Source organism: Rhineura floridana, chromosome 5 (genome assembly GCF_030035675.1).
Source record: "Rhineura floridana isolate rRhiFlo1 chromosome 5, rRhiFlo1.hap2, whole genome shotgun sequence".
NCBI lineage: Eukaryota > Metazoa > Chordata > Lepidosauria > Squamata > Rhineuridae > Rhineura > Rhineura floridana.
In genome coordinates this window covers 49,947,681-49,970,705 of record NC_084484.1, presented here as the reverse complement: position 1 = coordinate 49,970,705, position 23,025 = coordinate 49,947,681, and the positions used below count along the sequence as shown (strand labels likewise).

Genomic DNA, 23,025 nt, shown 5'->3' with positions numbered 1-23,025 from the left:
AGAGCTGGACCTGCACTCATAACATCTACTTTTGATGAACGCTTAAAGCATTAACTAGAAAAAGATTTGTGTGGTCCCTTCACTAATCATAAGGTTCTTCTGCCGACACTCTTAATTTCTGTCCTTGCATACAGATGGAAATCTACATCCTTTGGCCTGACAGTATTAGATATGCTGCCAATAAGAAGCTTGTTCAATAAAAGTATTATTTCAGCTTACTGAGAAAGAAATCGTCGTGTACCACCTTATGCGTGGAAAGATTGGCAATCATTGCTCTATATCTGCCAAGTAATATGACTTGAAATGGAGAAGCCAATTTGATGGCACATTGCAGCTTCATTATACAGGGCATCTGAACAAATACACAAAGCAGTTATTTAATCTGTCATTTTTATTTCATCAAGAAATGAACTGCTACATCTTCAGATTATTTAAACTATAAAATCTATACACCGGTGAACAACATATTTGCAACTTCTGCAATACAATTAAAAAAACAGGCAATTCAATTCATTACTGACTATTCTGGTCAGTTTTAAATCCTAGGTGTTGCTTGGCTTCCCTACAAATATAATTTTAAAAGCCTGCTACTTACTTGTTCAAAATTGATAGCTCAATTCTTAATGATGGTAGCCATTTCATATTTTGTTTTATTTTGGAAAGTGGGTATTTATCTGCACAGTACTGTGATTTAAACTATTGCAACTATTGCACAATGGGTGCAGTATCCACATGTGGAAGACCCCAGTAGGGTTCAGAACTTTGTCATGTCTCCCTCCACCATCTATAGCATAGGTGGGGGGGGCTATGGCCCTCCACATGTTGCTGAACTACAATTCCCATCAGCCCCAGCAAGCATGGCAATGGCTAGGGATGATATGAGGTTTGGTCCAACAATATCTGGAGTGGCGTAAGTTCCCCATCATTCATGTAAAAATAACTTAAGTTGTAAATTTAATATGGTGAATATGCACCATTCTTTAGGAAATGTATGAATACTATCAATGCAAACCTGATTAAATCAGCTTTTTTCTTGTCAACTTAATTCATTTAAATCATCTTGATATAAATTAATCTACTCTGCTTCCATTGTACAAAGTGGGAAGACTGGAAGTAGACATGAGGCAAACCTCTCACACTAATGTCACATTGTGCTATCTGTGTACTTGCACTGGAGGCAAGGGTAACAGGCCTCTAGAATCCTATTGGGATCTTCCTAGTGCTAGATTATAGGGTATGTGTCTTGGAAATATATTCTGCTAAAATATAGGCAACCTTTTCTTAGAGCTGAAAAAGTACATTATATCAGCCATAATCTGTATCATCACAACCAAAGGAAGGGTGTGCACACCCTTTTTCCTGATGTGCTAGTTTTGAACATGTGAGGAGCTGCCTCCTACCTGTGTTCTGAAGTGGTAGGGACTGAACCATGTCTTTTAAAAGTCAGAATTGGTGCTCTGAACTTTGATAGAACTGAATAATGGGAAATGTTATATACTAAAAAGCCAAAAATGAAATAAATGTATTGGTTTGAGGTAGTAGTCACAGTGCATCCAAATGTTGTAAGCACATTGCATTTATACAGACCAATATCCTGGTTTCAAGTTAGAAAGTCAGTGTTAAGTGATAGCTGACTAGTATATACTGTAGCAAACCGTACGAGCAGCAACACAGTATGTCTCTACACAAATGGGAATGCTACTTTAGAGCCAGATAGACTATGGCTGCAGTCCTCCATATACATACTTTGGAGTAAGTCACAATGAGTTTAGTGAGACTTATTTCTGGGTAAATATGCATAGCATCAGGCTGCAAGTCATTCAAGTAAAAATAAAGGGTATTCTGTGATAATCTTCCTTTGCAGTCTTCTTAACACCATTTTAATGAGGTGGATTTTCTTATTGAAAACACCTAGTGCATAGATCCTACAAAATTAAGTTTGTATCCAGTCAATCAGCAAAATGAAACAGGATACATGTAAAACAGCTAATATACTTCCTCTTGAATACTTGTGTTCTCTTTATTACAAAGATGCTCGATGCTATAATGTTAGGGATAACTTTACAGAAGCTTCCTGTTCATCAATGCTGTGTGATTTTAAGAGGCAGCCCTTTCCCTTCCTTTCTTCAATACTAAATGCTGATGGTTCTTTAACTATGTCAATATACTAGTGTATCACTGTAACCAACAACTGGAGATGACTTTTTAAAGTTAGTACAAAAACATGAAGGGCACTTTCTGTCGACAACCATTCCTGTGAAAGACTATGTGGATCTGATGGCAGGAGCTATTGATTGGTTGTTTTCTAAAGCTTCCCCCCTTTTTGAACCCCCTGAAAGTTTTCATCACCAGTATATCTGGTTTCTCCACAAATACTTTCTATTCTAAACTAGTCCTGATCAGTATATGAAGTTTCAATACATTCAGCTAAATAAGTTCTATTTTCAACATGCCATGTTCTACAGCTTCTTCATGCTGTTTTTTTTATAGAAAGACTATTGATACGCACCCCTCCCTCTCCATTGAAAAAGCAAGGAACAAAAATCACTGCCTCTGTACCTAGGATTCAAAGCAAAATTCATGCAGTCCCTGCTTAAAGATGGCATTTCAAATGCAGCACAATACTGTGCAAAACTGAAACCCTGCAGTAGTTCTTCAAACAAAACAGATGAATACGGTGCAAATCAAGGAACTAAGTTAAGCTGGTGGAAGAATATTGTGATGCAATCCAGCCAGAGTTAAGTGCTTTCAAATCCTATTTATTTCAATGGGGGAGAAAAACATATACTTAAGTTTCTTCCATTGAAATGAATGAGACTAGGGCTACAATCCCAAACACTTACTACGGAGGAAGTCCCACTGAATTCACGATGACTTTTGACTAAACAGGCGTTCGGACTGCACAGCTGAAAGTGCTTAGCTTTGGCTGGATCATGCCCTTATTTTTACATCAAGTGCATTTTTTGCTACTAGCAGACACTTATTGCTCAATAACTGAGATAGAACAGAGGAAATACTTTCAGTTTAGTTTTATTATATTATAACATCTGCAACTACAGCTTCTTCAGCCAAAAAAAATTGTATTCCAAACTTTTAAAAAAATATCTACAATTTTTCTATTTTAAAATAAAAGCTACCTAGTATACCAATACTGCTAACAGCATTTGGAAAAGGGTGCATTATATATGGATATCCTACTGTAATTTCCGTTGCTGTCAGTGTTGTGATTTTCTTCTTCCTCTGCTGCTTTGGCCTTAGGTTTCAAAGAGTTTATTAAAGGCTGCTCCAATTTCTAAAACCATGTCAGAGGCTGTCATAGACCGTCCACACTTTTGAAAGGCTTGGTTGTTGCACTGCCTTGTAAGTGAACATGCTCCAAATGCAGCCACTAGAAAGGGATTTTGACTAAAAAGGAAATGATAATCTTAATTAAAACTGAAATGTGAATGATCTCTCTTTTCAAGCTTCTTAACTCTTAACTAAGTACAGGTATTCAATGTAGAAAGATCGCTCTCATTTATTGTAGAGATTTACATTTAAGTATACTGCCGTAGCTTACATTGTATTTTGTGCTGGCCAAACACGTCTTTACTGCATGTTCTCTCTCTTTCTCTACACAACTTTCTCTCCAGTAGTTTTTGTTGTTGTTTACATTGTAGTTCCAATGAAGATCTAGGCTGTTGAAAATTATCAAGTATCAGGAGTGCCTTACCCATTTGTTTTTTCTGGTCCAGCAAGAAAGGCCCAGTGCGCTAGGACTCCTAGAGAACCTGAGAGGAGATCGCCTTGTCCACCACACCTTCTGCTACTTCCTTCGTGACTGCATACAAGCACTAAAAGACAAGAGAAATTAAAGGGGTTGAAGACACGTTGCCCTTGTTTTAACACTGGTTGTGGGAAAGGACAGATATGTTTAAGAATGGGTATACAAATTGCAGGAGGTTCTAAATTGTATGGAGAGCCTCTGTGAGCAAACAGGCTGTCTCTTTTAGAAGGTATGCCCAATATGGCAGGGGCAGGACATGCAGGCCGTATCATTATGCTTGCTGTCTTTGTGCAAGTTTACACTTGAAATCTATAGACGTCTGCAAAGACATCAAGCGTTATTAAAGCAGGGTTGGAGGACCAGATGTTGGGACTCCCATCATCCCTGGCCATTAGCCGTGCTGGTTGGGGCTGATAGGAGTGCCAACAACATCTAGAGAGCAACAAGTCCCTGCTTCAAGGGAACAAAGAGTTCTGACATTAGCAGGACTGAATCATGTTATGTGGAAAAAATATTTTTCAATAAATACTGTTTACATTGTCCAAGGAGGAAAAATTGAACATAGGTTCTTTCATTTTGTGTTCTAGAATATATCTGTTTCCCTGAGATGCTCAATTGTCTTGGTAAACATAACATGACACTTTTCGAGAAGGACAACGGAAAACTTCAGCATGCCCTGAGCACAATCCTTTGTCTAGGACAAGACCTCTTCAGCAGCAGAGCACAGCTCTGTAGGAAGAATGCCCAACTTCTATCTTATTGGTATCAGATACCATTTTTTTTCTCGTTAAGCCAAGCTCTAGGAATGTATGTATACCAATTATTTTTAATGTAGTCTATTGCCTTCCTAATGTGATTATCTTGTGCTGGTCACATCATCAAGTATGCTGTTGCTATTTTAACAATCAGTAATCCCTCTTTACCCATCTAGAAAGATGGTGTAGTGCCTTGTATCCAGTCCAGATATTATCATGCTCACTCTCTGCTTCTCTCTGTGTATGCACAATGAGTGCTACTGAATCTACTTTGATCCCACCTATACTGCAACAGTGTATTGACCCTTATTTATTTGCCCCCCTCTTTAAAAAGAAAAAAGACACTACCTGCCTCTGATTTTTTTTTGGAGAGTACTGAATAAAAATGGCTGTGAAATTAGGCATGGTGTGAACAGACCCTGGTACTTGCCTGGCAGAATCTTGATTACTACAACACAGTCACTTGGATGTTTTGTATTACCAAAATACAAGCGAGTTACCAGTTACGAAGCCATTATCTTAAACTAGTGATGGGCTCTGTTTCTGCAATAATGGATTTTCCATCAGATTATTATTTCTGATATGCTCTATCTTTGCAGAGAGAATTTTGAAGTAGCAACTCTCCATGTCTGGTTTTTGATTCATTTTTTCCCCTGATTTTTTTTAAAAAAAATTGGTTTGAAATCATTGATAGTGTGAGTGATACCTTTATCAACCTACTTTCTATGTGAGCTCTGTATTCCCCATCACTGATGTCAATAAGAGTTGACTGTAACTGACAGAAAGCAGCAGGGGGGAATGAGGCGTTGATTGTAAGCAGCAGGGGGAAGACAGTGACTTGATTATCTGCCTTAATCTGTCTGCTTTGTAGCGCACATGAAAAGGAATGTAAACAGGCAACCATTACAGAGTTCAGAATTAAGATACCAGTGGAGACTTGTGAATAAATGGTGATTATAATAGCAATAATTCTCTGCAAACACACATATATTTGAGGAGATTAGAAAAATGAAAAGATAGTGGAGGAAAAAGGAATCGGATCGTTCACCACCACCAGCAGGCTACACTTAAAAATGGAGAGGATTCCATCCCTATCCTAAACACACTCATGTGGAAATAAATTCTGTTGTAATTTGGGTGTAAACACCACAGAAGCACCAGAGTGAGTCAAAACCTTGCAAAGGTAGTCACATGAGGGGCACTGAAACCTATGTTAAACAGCTGTGTGGAAATTCGTAAAGATTTTGGCCTAAGAATCTCTCAGTACTCTTTCAAAACAAGCTTTGAAAATGTGTGTGCAGTTCCTGCTGAAAATTCAGAAACCAAAAAAGTCTTGGGCAAAGATTCCAGTGGATGGTGAAAGACTGTAGAATTTCTATCCAGTGCAGTTTCCCTGTAACACCTGATTCTTTCTCTCTGCCTCCTCCTGTGGGCCCAGCCCAATCTCCTCGCTTTCCTTTCACTCCCATCTGTATCAAGTACAAAATGAACACAATCCAGAAACATAAAAGTCTCTTTTATCCATACAGGAGGTATGGGAGCTAGTTCCCTCTGGTGAAATTCCATCCTGCTTGGGAGTGTGTTCATGTTCTTATCATATGCGTGGTTCTTACCCACCTAACTGGTGGCTTTCCTCTGGGGTGAGGGTAACCACATAATCAACTGCCAGCTAAGTCTCACTGAAAGTAATGAATGAAATGAGAAAATGGCTTAAGTCTATAAAATTAATAGAAAAATTATACTGGCAAAAATATTTAAGCTTAGAGGTGGTATGTGTAGCAGGATGGGTTTGTTTAAAGGGATGACTGGCTGTAGTAAAGTTACAATACCCTGCTAACATGCTTCTCCATCATCGATGTGTTCAGCTATCTAGGACTGGGTTAACACTGTGCCCTCCTAGTCAGAATAAAAGGTTCCATTTAGTTGTAAGCAGGCCTGGCTCCAGCAGTGGTGCAGGAGTGCAGAGGGGCCCCTCGCTGGTCCCAGTGGAATGGGATCTGTTGCTTGTTGCTGACCCTATCCTATTCCAATGGACAGGAAGTGGATTTTTTTTTTGCATTAGCTTCATTTTTAACCAATTCTCAAGGGTGGAGGCAAAATTGAGGGGTTAATACCACAGAGATGAAAAGCTGAGCCCAGAGGGTCTCAACTTGGCCACTGTCTCAGTGCTGGTGTTGAGATTGTCTAGGCTAGTTGCCTCCTGATCTCTGTTGTATTAACCCCTTAAATGCCCTCCAGCAGGGCAGAAGGAAAGAGCAGTGGCAGCACCTCCAAGCCAGGTTGGATCATGAAGGAGCAAAAGAAAAAAGTGGGTTTCTTGCATGGTGTGCTCCTGCAGGGCAAACTTGGTGGCAGCGGGGGGGGGGGCTCCAGAGCCATGGCAGGAATGCCCCCAATGCACTTACAGGCAGAGGTTTGCGCATTCCTTCTGTCCGATTTCTCTGTCACCCCAGTCTTTTTGTTCAGGTTTTGTTTTATTTTAAAGGGGCAAGACCAAGAGGAAGGAGGAATGTGGTTTGAGGAGGAAAGCAAGAGGGCAAGGGACTTCCTGGATTGCCTTTGCCCATGGGCCCCCAGAAACCTGAAACTGGTCCTGGTTGTAAGTTAGCATGTTTTAGCAGTTTATAGCAACTAATTTATATGTACTTTTGTCTAGGAAATATCTGAGGTGTAAGCAGAAAACTTGATTTAAATAAACCATGTAATAGATTTCCTGGCTTTGAATCAATTCACCATTTCTATGCAACATTCTGTTCCAAATTGTAGTAAACTGATACTTCAGGAGATGCCGGAGGAGAGGAGACAATTTCGGGGAGAAATTAGAACATTGCTTTAAAATCACATGCATAGTTGCAAGGGACCAAAAATGCTGTCAAGTACAGCTTCTAGACTCGAGCCATCTGCTTGGTACTTAATTATTTTTAAAATTTATATCCTGCCCTTCCTCTTAGAAGGAACTCAGGGGTGGCAAACAAAACACTGTAAAGAGTATAAAACATCTTAAAAACAAAAGACTTTAAAACATATTAAAAACAAAGCATCTTTAAAAACATCTTTAAAAATATCTAAAACAGTAATTCCAGCACTGATGCAGACTGGGATAAGGTCTTTACATAAAAGGCTTGTTGAAAGAGGAAAGTCTTCAGTATGTGCCAAAAAGATAACAGATAATATTTAAGAGGAGGAAATTCCAAAGGGTAGGTGCCACAACACTAAAAACCTGCTTCCTATGTTGTACGGAATGGACCTCCTGATAAGATGGTATCTGCAGAAGGCTGGGTATTTCAGGGATAAGGTGATCTTTTGGGTATCCTGGTCCCAAGCTGCATAGGGCTTTATACACCAAAACCAGAACCTTGGCCTGGTAGCTAATGGGCAGTGAGTGCAATTCTTTCAGCAGTGTGGTGAGATGATGGTGATACCCTGCCCAGGGGGTTGAAAGACAATCACCCAATGCTATTCTCTGAAAACGACCCTGGAGGTAGGATTGGAACCACCTTAAAGCAGTGCCTCCGATACCCATCTCACCAAGTCAGCTCGGAAGGATACCATGGTCAATGGTATCAAAAGCTGTCGAGAGATCAAGTAAGAATAACAGGGTCCACTCCCCCTGTCCTTCTCCCGACAGAGGTCATCCATCAGGGCGACCAAGGCCAATTTAGTCCAATAACCAGGCTTGCACCCAGATTGGAATGGGTCAAGATAATATGCTTCACCCTAGAGTACTTGCAATTGCTGTGCCACAACCATCTCAATCACCTTCCCTAAGAAGGGGGTATTTGTGACCGGGTGGTAGCTGTCACAAACCAATGGGTCCAGAGTGGGCTTATTCATTAGCAGGTGGATCACTGCCTCTTTCAGGGCGGCTGGGACCACTTCCTCCTGCAAAGATGCATTGACCACACCCTGGATCCACTCAGTCATACCCCTTCAGCAAGCTTTAAAAAGCCAAGAAGGGCAAGAGGGAAGAGGACATGTTGCTAGTCGCATTGCTGCCAGCACCTTGTCCATGACACCAGGCCACATCAACTGAAACTGATTCCAAGTTGCAATAGACATTGCACTCAACATCTCAGTGGGGACCACAGTAGATATGTATGGGGCATCAAGACTGCCAGAGGCGAGCAGGTTTACCCTCAAAGTGCCTTGCAAACAATTCAGTGGGCCTCCGAAGAGTCTAAAACTCCACTTCCATTACTTGAGCACCTCCCACTTTTCCCATTTTTAAAAAAATTATAATCATTTATAATCATTTCAACACTTACTGTATGTACGTATCTTTTTAATGATAATTTATTTACACACGCATCCATAAAAACAAAACAAAATCTTATTAAACATCTTCAAGAGTTTTATTATATAGTTCCACAATTGTTTTTCCTACAAACAGTTTTATTTATGCTTTGTATTGTAGTAATCCATTGAGGTTTATCTGCCATGCCTATTATGGTTGTATTTAGCCATACTCATGTTAGTTCAGCACAGCAAGATATATGTATATACATGCAGCACCAGCAATCAGCATCTTCAGAAACTGCTAATGCCCTACTGTTGACACCCTTCATCTGGCGATAGCCTCCACGTATAGTCAATACTTCCACAAAACTCCAATTACTGAGGTGTGCCAGGATTGTGCCTGAATCAAATATCTAAAAACATGCAAGTTCATGCATCCTCTTGGAAGTTCTGGTTGCAGGCAGTACACTCCTAGCCTCTGCACTAAATTTAGCCGCAAGGAGGCAGAATGGGCAGGGTGGGGTGGGGGCAGAAAAAGAGGCTGCATAAGATACAGCAGCAGCACTTGCCAAGCATGCTAGGCAGCCCATTTTAAAGCAAGCAACTGCAGGTAATTTGGGGAAAGGACAACGGTAGTCCATTTAGGGACACGTGGTTTCATTTTCTCACTTCTCATCCCCAACAGAATGATGACAGAGTATCAGAAACTCCGTAGAAAGCCCACTGAACTCCAACAGGGCTTACATACATATGTATTCAGGACAGACAGAAGAAAGTACTTCTTCACACAGCACATGACACAAGACACAGTGATGGCCACTCACTTGCACAGCTTTAAAAGAGGACTGGACAAATTCATGGAGGATTAAGCTATAAACTGCTACAAGCCATGATAGCTATGCTCTGCCTCTATAGTCGGAGGCGGTATGCTTCCGAATACCAATTGCTGGAAACAGCAGGAAGGGAGAGTGTTCTTTCTCTCAAGTTCTACTTGTGGAATTCCCATAGGCATCTGATTGGCCACCGTGAGAACAGGTTGCTGGACTAGATGGGCAACTGGCCTGATCCAGCAGGCTCTTCTCATGTTCTTATCTGCACAGTGGCAAAAGCAGGAGGCACAGGGTTGTGTGGGAGATTGTGCAATCCTTTGCATATTTACTCGGATGCCAATCCCACTGCATTCAGTAATCACAATTAAGGCAGCTGCAGACTAAGCAAACTTGCTTATTTACCCACTTGTAAATGAATTTGCTTACATGAGCAAGACAGAACCAAATGGAAATCCTTAATTTCACAGATAGAAAGTCGGTACTCAAGAAGTAATGAGGGGTTCATGACTAGAGAGGCTTTTGGATAATGATCCTTGGTAAGCCTATATTTTGCAGACCAGTGGCCTTCCAGATGTTGTTGGATTCCCAACTACCATCATCCCTGACTACTGGCCATGCTGGCTGGGGCTGATTGGCATTCAATAATATCTGGGGGCATCAGGTTTCCCATCCAGGAACACAGAAAGCTGACTTACACAGTCTATCCACTCAGTATTGTCTACACTGACAGGCAGCAGCTTCTCAGGGTTTCAGATGGAATCTCTGTCCTACTTGGAGATGCTTGGGATTGAATGTGAGACAATTTGCATGCAAAGCATGCATTCTACCATTAAGCCATGTGCCTTCCTGAAATTATAATTATACTCCCTGCGTTTATAGCAACAAGTAGTATGCATGCTTGGTCAGAAAATATTACACAGAAAGCTGGAAACTTCAGCCTCTTTTTTGATTATTTAAATTGTTATTTAAGTAAATTATCTAAATCATTTTAAAAAATCTGGTCTATAATGACCTGAAAAGAATTGTACTAATATAAATGTATAGAAAAATATTTGTAAGCTAAGTGGCATCTAAAAGTGGCATAATACAAATGACATAGTTGCTGAACTATTAAAGGCTAATTGATAAAAGTGTTTAAAAGGGGCCAGAGAAGGAATGGGTGGTATCAAACACGTTGGCAAAAGGGGACCCAACCGATTATACTCTGTTGCCCAAGGTTTCTACAGCTGTTCCTGATTTACTCTCTCATCTTTCCAGAGTTAAGAAGCAGACAGATTTATCTTTTACATGACTATAATATCTATTGGTACCAAGGGCTAGAACAGAATTTTTGCTTCATCCCTGTAGGATCCATTATTTGAATGCACATATAAATATTCTAGATGCATAATCCAGTTTAGTTGCCATGGCTCAATTCCTGAGATCTGGCAGTTCTCTGTCCCTTTATCCTGTTTGGGTATGAGAAACTTTGTACAGAGGAACTAACCTAGTGCTCTGTTACATCAGCGAGGACACATTCCCCCTTTAAAGCACATGCAGAGAAGGACTCGCTGGTTTGTTCTACCAGGAGGACTTGTGGGCAATAGCTTAAATCAAATACATCTGAAAGCACCCTGTGTGTCTGCTGTTGCATATTTCAAGGGGTTATTCCAGTGGAATGTTTCCTTTGGAATTACCCACTAATTTCTGCATAATTCCACAAGAAAAAAAAATTAAAAGATTTTTTTTAGTGGTTAGATGAACATTTTTATTAAAATGTAACTGTATCACAATTTGATTTAAAAACAATTCCAGTAACTAACTCTTTCTATATATCGTAACATCTCTTAAATTGCAACATCTCTTACTACTATTTGATTATAATATTCATATCCGATATTGACACTTTTATCATAATTCATTTGTCAGCAATTTATCATCAGTGTAATGAAATGGTATCCCTACTTTTACGCAAGTCCTCCTCATAATTTCCGATATTTAATATATGTATACTGGAATTAGTTTTTGTTTTCCCACAATATCTATCCCTAATGGGACTAAACATCTGTTTATAAAACTATTTGTTGTGTTTATCCTTCACTTACCTTTTTCTCCATCTGAAATAAGATCTCGTTCTCCTTTCTGAACAATTGTCAAATTTCCCAAGACTTGGCTGAGTCTTAGCAGGCATCCATGATGATCACTGCTATCTACAGGGTCTCTAAGCTAAGACAGAGTGGGGTGGGGAATCATACAGCATTAAATATGTCATTCAGTGACGCAAACTAATATATTTTAACACCATTTTTATCCTAAGATTTGATCAGAAAACCTATCTATCAATTCATTAATTCAGGAGCAACCTGTGGTGCAATTTCATGCCAGCAGTGGCTCCAGGGGCAGGGTGATGGGGGAAAAGGGAGGGCCAAAGGAGTGGCATGAGAGAGAGAAGAGGCAGCAGAAAGGCAGCTCACTTTTGCCTTTGGACCTGCCCAACACCATCAAGCAGTCCCCCGGACTGCCACAGTGACCTCTGATAATTACCCCCAAAGGAATGAGACTCTTGACAGAAAAAATGATTCCCCATCCTTGCACAAGTCAGTTCTTATAGGTGTGCACTATCTCATACAAGTTTTACTTAAACATGGATGGTATTAAAGCAGCACTCATAAACATAATAATCAGGGAGTAAGCCCTACTGAACACAGTGCTGTATATGCCATTGTCCTGTAAATGTAATTTGGTTTTGAATTTCTTTTATTTACATTCAGTATTACTGAAGAAAATAGTATGAACTCACCATGGCTTCATACAGTCTGCTAAACTCCATGGCATTTGGAGTAAGAATAGCTCGAGGGTAACCCTGAATAAGAGAAGGCTGTTGGGCAACTAACCATAAACCATCCTGCATAGGACAGTAAGAAAGAAACATTTACTGACAAGAATAACATCATGCAAACAAGCTAATGAAAACATAATTACTTACAGCATCAATTACAATAGGAATCCCTTTGACCTTGGATTTTTCTATAATACCCTGTTTAAAAAAAGAAAATTTTAAGAATTTCAGCTTCAAACTGAAAATGAAGCCCTTTTTCCTATTGTACAATTAACACAGTTTCAAAGTAAGAACTGAGAAAACAGCTACCTCTAAAAATTAACCAGCTGTATTAATCAGTTGTCTCATTTTATGAAATATTCTTTCTCCTCAACATATTTTCTAATTAGTGTTTACAAGGGTAGCTTCACCCAAACTTTTCAGTTAACACATCAATTTCCCATACAAGAAACGCTTGGCAAAACACAGTAACACATGTTAAAAGCAAGTGCAAAGCCACTCTGACTGTAAATCCAATTCACACTGTAGTCTGATAAAGTACATACACTCTTGTAGGAAAAAAGGAACTTTTTCAAAGGGCACCAACAACTGCTTCCATATTAAATTTACAATCATGCTTACAAAATTGCTTTGCTTCTGGGTCACTGAAATTGTGGCTGAAACATACAGATACTGTTTGATCTTTAAATCCACTAATGGAGGGACAGGTGGCTAACCTTTTCTTGGCCCAAGGGCTCCATTTGCTATTGATCAAACCCTGGAGGGCTGCATAACAGCAGGGGGTGTGGCCAAAGCCTGCACATGGAAAACACAAATATGCACATGCACACACCGACAGAAAGGGGGATTCTTCTCCCTATTTCAGTGCTGAGTTGGGAGGAAAGGAACCTCTTGTTCCACTACTGCACTGTTATAGGGACATATAGGCGCCAGGTTAAGACCTGGCTATACTCCCAGGCATTTTAATGTTCAATGTGTTTCATTTAATTTTTTTTTTTCGTTTAACTTGTTGCTGATTTTATTGTAATTTTATTGTAATATTGTATTTTAATCTTGTTTTGTTCACCGCCCAGAGAGCTATTCGCTATGGGCGGTTTAAAAACGAAATAAATAAATAAATAAAATAAATAAATAAATAGCTCTCTTCACCATTCAAAGATCACTCTGAAGAGCAGAAAGAGGGCGAGCAAAAGCACTCTAGTGGAAACCATGACTTTTATCTCCATGTATTATATTAGTACAACTTTTGCCCAGTCTCCAATTTACCATTCTTGGGCAAGGTGATTCAGCGTGTGGTGGCTAAACAGTTACAGACACACTTGGAGGAAGCAGATTATTTAGATCCTTTCCAATCGGGCTTCAGGACTGGACACGGAACTGAAACAGCCTTGGTCGCTCTGGTGGATGATATGAGGAGGGTGTTGGATAGGGGAGAACGTACTTTCCTCGTCCTCCTGGATCTCTCAGCGGCTTTCGATACCGTTGACCACGGTATCCTGTTAAATCGCTTGGAGGGATTGGGAATGGGAGGCACTGTTTTATGGTGGTTCCGTTCCTATCTCTCCAACAGATATCAACGAGTAGTGTTGGGGGATGAGGTTTCAGACCCTTGGCCCCTTAATTGTGGTGTGCCACAGGGCTCTATCCTCGCCCCCATGCTATTCAACATTTATATGAAACCGCTGGGAGCTATCATCAGGAGTTTTGGGCTGCAGTGTCACCAGTATGCGGATGACACGCAGCTCTATCTCTCGTTTAAATCCTCACCAGAGTTGGCTGTGGAAACCTTGTCCAATTGCCTGGAGTCCATAAGTGGATGGATGGGAGAGAACAGGCTGAAGCTGAACCCCGACAAGACCGAGGTGTTGCTGGTGGGGGATAAGGGAAGGTTGGGAAACTTTGACCTGGTGTTTAATGGGGTGAGATTGCCCCTAAAGGACCAGGTCCGCAGCCTGGGGGTCATTTTGGACTCTCAATTGTCCATGGAGCCCCAGGTATCTACAGTAAGTCGGGCAGCCTGGTACCAACTTCATCTGGTACAGAGGCTGCGACCCTACCTTCCTATACATCTGCTTCCACGAGTGATACATGCCCTGGTCTCCTCTCGATTAGACTACTGTAATGCGCTCTACGTGGGGTTACCCTTGAAGACGGTCCGGAAATTGCAGCTGGTACAGAATGCGGCGGCACGCTTAATAAAGCAAAGCCGTCGCCGGGATCATGTCACCCCAGTGTTGATGGAGCTACACTGGTTGCCAGTTGTATACCGGGCCCAATTCAAGGTGTTGGTATTAACCTTTAAAACCCTAAACGGTTTTGGCCCAGTTTATCTGAAGGAACGCCTCCAGTATCACCAAACATGCCGCCAAACAAGATCGGCCTCACAAGACCTTCTCTCGGTCCCACCGGTGAAAACAGCTAGGCTGGTGCGGACCAGGGAGAGGGCCTTCTCGGTCGTGGCCCCCACCCTCTGGAACTTGCTTCCTTTTGACCTTCGACATGCCTCCTCCCTGATGGCTTTTCGTTGAGCCTTAAAGACCTTGTTATTCAGGCAGGCCTATGGGATTTCTGGGGTGGGTTAGGCTATTATGTTGTATTACTAACGGGTGGTTTAGATGTATTGTTGTTTAATATGGTGACTGTTGTATGAATATGTTTTAAATTGTATTTTATATTGTGTAAGTCGCCCAGAGTGTCTGTTAAGTCAGACAGATGGGCGACTAACAAATAAAATTTTATTTTATTTTTTATTATTATTATATAACAATGCTAAACTAGAAGGAGTGGAACCTCTCCTCCTAGTGGTGCAATGGGAAGGAATGCACTCTGCTAACCTTAAAAAGGTTCTCTCCTCCCTCTGGTGCACCAGCATTGCTAGGAAGTCCTAGTGCTCAGAAAATGGGAAGAAGCACTCCTTCCTGTTTCCTGAGTGCTAAGACGTGTTAGCCATGGTGGCGGACAAGGGGGAGGAGAAGTACCTTTGCAAGAGGAAGAGGCACCACCAATTTTGTAGGGACTGGCAAAGCATGGTAAGAGGCTAGGTAGCCTTTGATGCCTACCTGTCACATCAATAACCATGACAAAATCTGTTATGTCATGATTTATATGGTGAAGAGCACCCTATACAGGAACTAATTTCCATAGAAATCGCTGTTTGGGATCAAGGCATTAGAAAAACAACAGCGTCATCACTGAGCCATGCGGTTCATCTGTGTATGGAATATACATTCAGGGATTACAGTTTTGTGGTAATTATTCCTCCACCTTTTTTTAGACTGATATGGCTGGAAGATACTGAGAATATATATTTACGGAAAAGGCTACAAACTGGGACTAATTATATAGTGTCATTATTGTGAGACTTCTGCACTTTGAATTCCATTTCTCATTTTTTTTATAATCCAGACTTGTCCTATTCCAAAGCACAAGCAAGACAGTTCTTTATTGATTGATTAACTGATTGCACTTGTATACCGCCCCATAGCCAAAGCTCTCTGGGTGGTTTACAGCAATCAAAAACATTAAAACAAATATACAATTTAAAACACATATTTTAAAAACATTTAAAACACAATTTTAAAATTTAAAACAATATAAAAACAATTTAAAACACAGGCTAAAATGCCTGGGAGAAGAGGAAAGTCTTGACCTGGCGCCGAAAAGATAACAGTGTTGCGCCAGGCGTACCTCGTCAGAAAGATCATTCCATAATTTGGGGGCCACCACTGAGAAGGCCCTCTCCCTTGTTGCCACCCTACGAGCTTCCCTTGGAGTAGGCACCCGGAGGAGGGCCTTTGATCTTGAATGTAGTGTACGGGTGGGTTCATATCGGGAGAGGCGTTCCATCAGATATTGTGGTCCCAAGCCATGTAAGGCTTTATAGGTCAAACCAGCACCTTGAATTGAGCTCGGAAACATACAAGCAGCCAATGCAAGTGGGCCAGAATTGGTTTTATATGTTCAGACCGTCTGGTCCCTGTTACCAATCTGGCCGCTGCATTTTGCACAAGCTGCTGTTTCTGAACCATCTTCAAAGGCAGCCCCACGTAGTGTGCATTGCAGTAATCTAATCTGGAGGTTACCAGAGCATGGACAACTGAAGCCAGGTTATCCCTGTCCAGATAGGGACGTAGTTGGCCCACCAACCGAAGTTGGTAAAAGGCACTCTGTGCCACTGAGGCTACCTGAGCCTCAAGTGACAGAGATGGTTCTAGGAGAACCCCCAAGCTACGAACCTGCTCCTTCAGGGGCAGTGCAACCCCATTCAGAACAGGTTGGGTATCCACCATCTGGTCAGAAGAACCACCCACTAACAGCATCTCAGTCTTGTGTGGACTGAGCCTAAGTTTATTAGCCCTCATCCAGTCCATTGTTGCAGCCAGGCACTGGTTCAGCACACTGACAGCATCACCTGAAGAAGATGAAAAGGAGAAATAGAGCTGTGTGTCATCAGCATACTGATGGCAACGCACTCCAAAGCTCCGGATGACCGCACCCAACGGTTTCATGTAGATGTTGAACAGCATGGGGGACAGAACTGACCCCTGCGGAACCCCATACTGGAGAGTCCAGGGTGCCGAGCAATGGTCCCCAAGCACCACCTTCTGGAGGTGACCTGCCAAGTAGGAGTGGAACCACCGCAATGCAGTACCTCCCACTCCCAACTCAGCCAGTCTCCCCAGAAGGATACCATGGTCGATGGTATCGAAAGCCACTGAGAGATCAAAGAGAATCAACAGAGTCACACTCCCCGTCTCTCTCCCGACAAAGGTTATCATACAGGGCGACCAAGGCTGTTTCCGTGCCAAAACGAGGCCTGAAACCCAACTGAAATGGATCCAGATAATCGGTCTCATCCAAGAGTGTCTGGAGCTGGACCGCAACCACTCGTTCCAGGACCTTGCCCAGGAATGGAACATTTGCTACCGGCCTATAGTTATTTAGATTTTCTGGGTCCAGGGAGGGTCTCTTCAGAAGTGGTCTCACTACTGCCTCTTTCAGGCAGCCAGGGACCACCCCCTCTCGCAGAGAGGCATTAATCGCTTCCCTGGCCCAGCCGGCTGTTCCATCCCTGCTAGCTTTTATTAGCCAAGAAGGGCAAGGACCCAGCACAGAAGTGGTTGCACACACCTATCCAAGCACCTTGTCAACATCCTCAACCTGTACCAACTGAAACTCATCGGGACAAGGCTGTGCTCTGGATACTTCACGTGATTCACCTGCTATAACACTGGAGTCTAAGTCCTGGCGCATGCTAGAGATTTTATCCTCGAAGTGCCTAGCAAATTCATTACAGCGGGCCTCAGATGGTTCTACCATGTCCTTTGGGCTAGAATGTAATAGCCCCCAGACAATTCTGAAGAGCTCCGCTGGGCAGCAGATTGATGATTTGATAGTGGCAGCAAAATATTGTTTTTTTGCTGCCCTCACTGCCCTTAAATACAGCTTACCATAGGCACTTACCAGTGTGTAATTGCATCCACCAGGAGTTCATCTCCATCTGCACTCAAACCGTTTCCTATATTGTTTCATCGCTCTTAGCTCTGGGGTATACCATGGAGCCGTACGAGCTCTACACAGGAGAGGGCACTCAGGAGCAATCGTATCAACCGCCCGGGTCATTTCTGTATTCCATAGTTCAACCAGGGTTTTGACAGGAGTGCCAACCCTATCAGCCGGAAAACTCCCCAGAGCCCTTTGGAAACCATCCGGATCCATTAGTCTCTGGGGGCGGACCAACTTAATAGGTCACCCACCCTTGCAGAGGGGAAAAGCCACTGTAAGTCTAAACTTCAGCAAGCAGTGATCTGTCCATGACAGAGGGACTGATGTAAGGCCCCCCACATTCAGATCACCAACTCCATGTCCAGATGCAAAAACCAAATCTAGAGTATCCCCTGCTACATGTGTTGGGCCAATAGCATATTGGGACAGTCCCATGGTTGTCATGGAGACCATGAAATCCTGAGCCGCCCCGGATAAGGTGGCCTCGGCATGGATGTTGACATCCCCCAGAACCAACAGTCCGGGGGTTCTCAACAGTACACCCGAGACCACCTCCGTCAGCTCAGCTAGGGAGTCTGTTGGCCAGCGGGGTGGGCGGTACACCAACAGAATCCCGTCTGTCCCGCTGACCCAACATAAGGTGCAAACACTTCAGACCAGTAGTCACATGGACAGGGTGCCTGCAGAGGAAGATGGAGCTCCTATAGACCACAGCAAACCCCCCTCCCCGACCCTCAGGTCTACCCTGATGCTGGACTAGGTACCCTGGTGGACATAGCTGGGAGAGACTGACTCCTCCCTGCTCACCCACCCAGGTCTCAGTTATACATGCCAGATCAGCTGCCTCATCCACAATTCAATCGTGAATGAGGGAGATCTTATTATGCACCGATCTGGCATTTAGCAGCAGCATCCGGAGGCCTGAGAGCTGGTTGATAGGGCAACCAACAAACCAGTGGGTGTGGGGAGGACCAGAACAAGGCACAGCCATTAACTGCCTGGGCCGCGTTCCCCTTACCTGGCAAGTCCTCACAACGCCATATCTCCCTCGACCCATCACTACACTAATTGGGGGCCCCTCAAATCTCCCCACTTGGCTCTGAGTCCTCTCTCCCAGGCACATGACTGAAGACCCAGAAAAAAAAAGGCAGACAAAGTAGGAGCCACCTCAGCCAGTCGGCTTACGTATCCCCTCCAGAGAAGGGACAGGTGGAAAAAATCAGCCACAGCTGGCTGAGTACGTGGGGTCTGGTCCTGCAAGGTGTGGCCACCGCAGAGCAGAAGTTCAACCAGGAAAGGGTGGTGGTGCTGGTAGCCGAGCTAATGTTTCCTCAACCACTGATCAGCTGATGGGCAGTAGGAACGTGCCTTGCTCAAGGAGAGCAAAGCCGTTTCCATTCAATGGAAGCCACTTCTCCCTCCAAGCACTGCTATTTGAAGCCCCGCTGCATGGCTCCTTTCCACCTCTGACATTAGAGGTGGAAAGGAGGCATATGGGGAGAATCACAAACGGCTTTGCAAGCTGCTCTGCACTTCTCCTTTCCACCTCCACACTGTGATGCTCTTTGCGCTGTGGTCCCCAAGCTTGGGAACCCAACAGAAAGTTGGGTGGGACAACCCACCTGTTAATTATGTTATGTCATAATGATACTATGTGATTGGCAGGGGGGTTGACTCACCAGTCAAAGTTGGTCCCCGAAGCCAAAAAAAAATTCCCCACCCTGTTTTAGTGTAAGTGGGAAAAGATACTGTCACATACTTCAGTTGGTCATTTAGCATCACTAGGGCTAGATAAATGATAAAACAAACACCCTTTTTGCTAAGCTCTTTCAAACTCCACTGAGCAAGGGATGGCTTGGGCATTATGGCACACCTTGCAACCACCTTTACTGATATTTAAAGAGGTCAAAATATTTCCAAAGCAGCTTTGTTAGAATGACTCAACTATACCACTACACCTATTTCAAAGGGAGGTGAAGCTCTCCCCTAAAAAACCAGAAGCACTGTGGTCTGGCCAGGCTACAGCAATGTTAGCTGTAAGACAGCAAATCTGCCCTCCATGTGATACGACAAATGTTAGAAGATTTTGCTGAAGAAGCTTACTAAGCCCCAAAGATTGTGTTAGGCATTGCACGTATTAGGCAGCCACACTGCTAACATATAGACAAAATATCAGCAAGGCTTGTTATCAAGCTAGCATCTGAAAGCTTAACTAGTATGTCCTACTGGTAATGAACTGCATAGATTCATACAAACAAAACAGATTAATTATGGCATTGTTCATTCTTTTCCTAACTCAGTACTCTCATCTCAGAGCCTTATCAGTAACTCATTCAAAATAAGTATGCGGTAAACTGCAATAAATATGACACTTTACAAATACAGCTGGGATGGGGGCATTGTATTTTAAGCAGAAAACAGCCTGTCTAACCAAAGCCTGAGTTTAGAACTTATAATAGCTCTCTGGCTCGAGTGCCTTGTAGAAACCATGGTTGAGCAAGCAGTGCTCCGGTATGTTAATGCAGTGGTTCCCAACCTGGGGGTTGGGAACCATGGGAGGTTGCAAAGAGCCAAGAGAAGATTTATTAATTTAAAAATTAATCATTGGCTGGTCTGTTTACCACCAACTTGAGTACCCGTACTGCATGTGCATTCAGCCGCTTCCACCTCCCCTTCCTTCCGGCTCGTACAGTCAGTTTCCACCACACATAGAGCTAAGTTGCACTTGAGTGAGTGCATCAAAGGGAAAGGTCAGCTGGGCTCATTTAAGCTCCAGCATCTCTCCCCCCACTGTTTTGTCAGTGACAGTGAGGGAAGATTGATTGTAGAATCATAGAATAGTAGTTGGAAGGGGCCTCAAAGGCCATCGAGTCCAACTCCCTGCTCAATTCAGGAATCCAAATCAAAGCATTCCTGACAGATGGCTGTCCAGCTGCCTCTTGAATGCCTCCAGTGTCAGAGAGCCCACTACCTCTTTAGGTCATTGGTTCCATTGTCGTATGGCTCTAACAGTTAGGAAGTTTTTCCTGATGTCCAGTCAAAATCTGGCTTCCTGCAACTTGAGCACATTATTCCATGTCCTGCACTCTGGGACGATCGAGAAGAGATCCCGGCCCCCCTCTATGTGACAACCTTTCATGTGCTTGAAAAGTGCTATCATATCTCCCCTCAGTCTTCTCTTCTCTAGGCTAAACATGCCCAGTTCTTTCAGTCTCTCCTCATAGGGCTTTGTTTCCAGTCCCCTGATCCTCCTTGATGCTCTCCTCTGAACTTGTTCCAGTTTGTCTGCATCCTTCTTAAAGTGCGGAGACCAGAACTGGATGCAGTATTCAAGATGAGGCCTAACCAGTGCTGAATAGAGGGGAACTAGTACTTCACGCAATTTGGAAACTATACTTCTGTTAATGCAGTCTAATATAGCATTTGCCTTTTTTGCAGCCACATCACACTGTTGGCTCATATTCAGCTTGTGATCAACGACAATTCCAAGATCCTTCTCACATGTCGTATTGCTGAGCCAAGTACCTCCCATCTTATAACTGTGCATTTGGTTACTTTTTCCTAAGTGTAGAACTTTGCATTTATCCCTGTTGAATTTCATTCTGTTGTTTTCAGCCCAATGCTCCAGCCTATCAAGGTCCCTTTGAATTTTGTTTCTATCTTCCACGGTATTAGCTATGCCCCCCAATTTTGTATCAACTGCAAATTTGATGATATGCTCTGTACCTGCTCATCCAAGTCGTTAATAAAAATGTTGAAGAGCACTAGGCCCAGGACCAAACCCTGTGGTACCCCACTCATAACTTCTGCCCAGTTTGTGAAGGAACCATTGATAAGCACTCTTTGAGTACGATTCTGGAACCAACTGTGGATCCACCTGATAGTTGTTCCATCCAGCCCACATTTAGCTAGCTTGCTAATCAGATTATCATGGGGCACTCTGTGAAAAGCTTTGCTGAAGTCGAGATATATTATGTCCACAGCATTCCCACAGTCTACAAGGGAGGTTACCCGATCAAAAAATGAGATAAGATTACTTTGGCAGGATTTGTTCTTCATAAATCCATGTTGGCACCTAGTAATCACTCGATTGCTTTCAAGGTGCTTACAGATTGACTGCTTTATAATCTGCTCTAGAGTTTTTCCAGGGATTGATGTTAGGCTGACTGGTCTGTAGTTCCCCGGTTCCTCCTTCTTGCCCTTTTTGAAGATAGGGACAACATTAGCTCTCCTCCAGTCATCCGGCACTTCACCAGTCCTCCATGATTTCACAAAGATAATAGACAGTGGTTCTGAGAGTTCTTCAGCCAGTTCCTTCAACACTCTAGGATGCAGTTTATCGGCCCTGGAGATTTGAACTCATTCAAAGTGATTAGGTATTCCTTGACCATTTGTCTATCAATCTCAAGTTCCAATCCTGCCCATTCTACTTCATGTTTCCCGGGAGGGTCATAGACCCTCTTTTGGGAGAAGACTGAACCAAAGTAGGAATTGAGCACTTCTGCCTTTTCTTTGTCATCTGTTATCATTTTGCCATCCTCACTGAGTAGCCGTGCCACCATTTCTTTTCTCTGTCTTTTACTATGGACATACCTGAAGAAAGCTTTTTTGTTGCTTTTAGCATCCCTCGCTAGCCTCAGCTCATTTTCAGCTTTAGCCTTCCTGACAGCATCCCGGCAATTCTGTGATACCTGCCTGGTTGGCTCTGGCTGTAGAGACTGTATGAGGTAGGTTAGGCTGAGAGTTAGCAGCTGACCCAAGGCAGTAAGTGAGGAAAAAAAGATGGGTAAATTAAGTTTTTAAAATATGAAACTGCACATGCTCAGTATATTTTTGTTGCTGTTTATCAAGGCTTGCATAGAATAGTGAAGCTGGAACAGCCCGATAAGCCCATTAAGTCCAACCCCATGCTTAATGCAGGAATCCAAATTAAAGCTTTGAGTGTGGTTTTACACAGTTATATATGTTCATTATAGTTTTTTAAAAAATTAAATATGTTAAGTTGCCCCAATTTTGTTGTTTACTCTTAACGTGAGTTCTTTGCATGATTTAGGGTTGGCATTGGGGGAAAGCAGGGCTCCTGTGCCTTTAACAGCTGTGTAGCAGGCAGAAATT

At 42.8% G+C, this 23,025-nt stretch overlaps 1 protein-coding gene across 7 annotated transcripts in view; it reads right to left on the bottom strand.

The window, feature by feature from the left end:
- Positions 1-373: 373 nt before the first annotated feature.
- Positions 374-23,025, bottom strand: part of NAXD (NAD(P)HX dehydratase) — a 37,285-nt gene continuing 14,633 nt past the window's right edge. For all 7 annotated transcript variants that reach the window (XM_061626627.1, XM_061626629.1, XM_061626628.1 and 4 more), the window contains 5 exons: positions 12,553-12,603; positions 12,367-12,471; positions 11,672-11,792; positions 3,713-3,833; positions 374-3,405 (listed from right to left, as the gene is read on the bottom strand). In XM_061626627.1, coding sequence (XP_061482611.1) covers positions 3,255-3,405; positions 3,713-3,833; positions 11,672-11,792; positions 12,367-12,471; positions 12,553-12,603 — 549 coding nt within the window. In that variant the 3' untranslated portion in view covers positions 374-3,254. The remainder of the gene's footprint in view (positions 3,406-3,712; positions 3,834-11,671; positions 11,793-12,366; positions 12,472-12,552; positions 12,604-23,025) is intronic.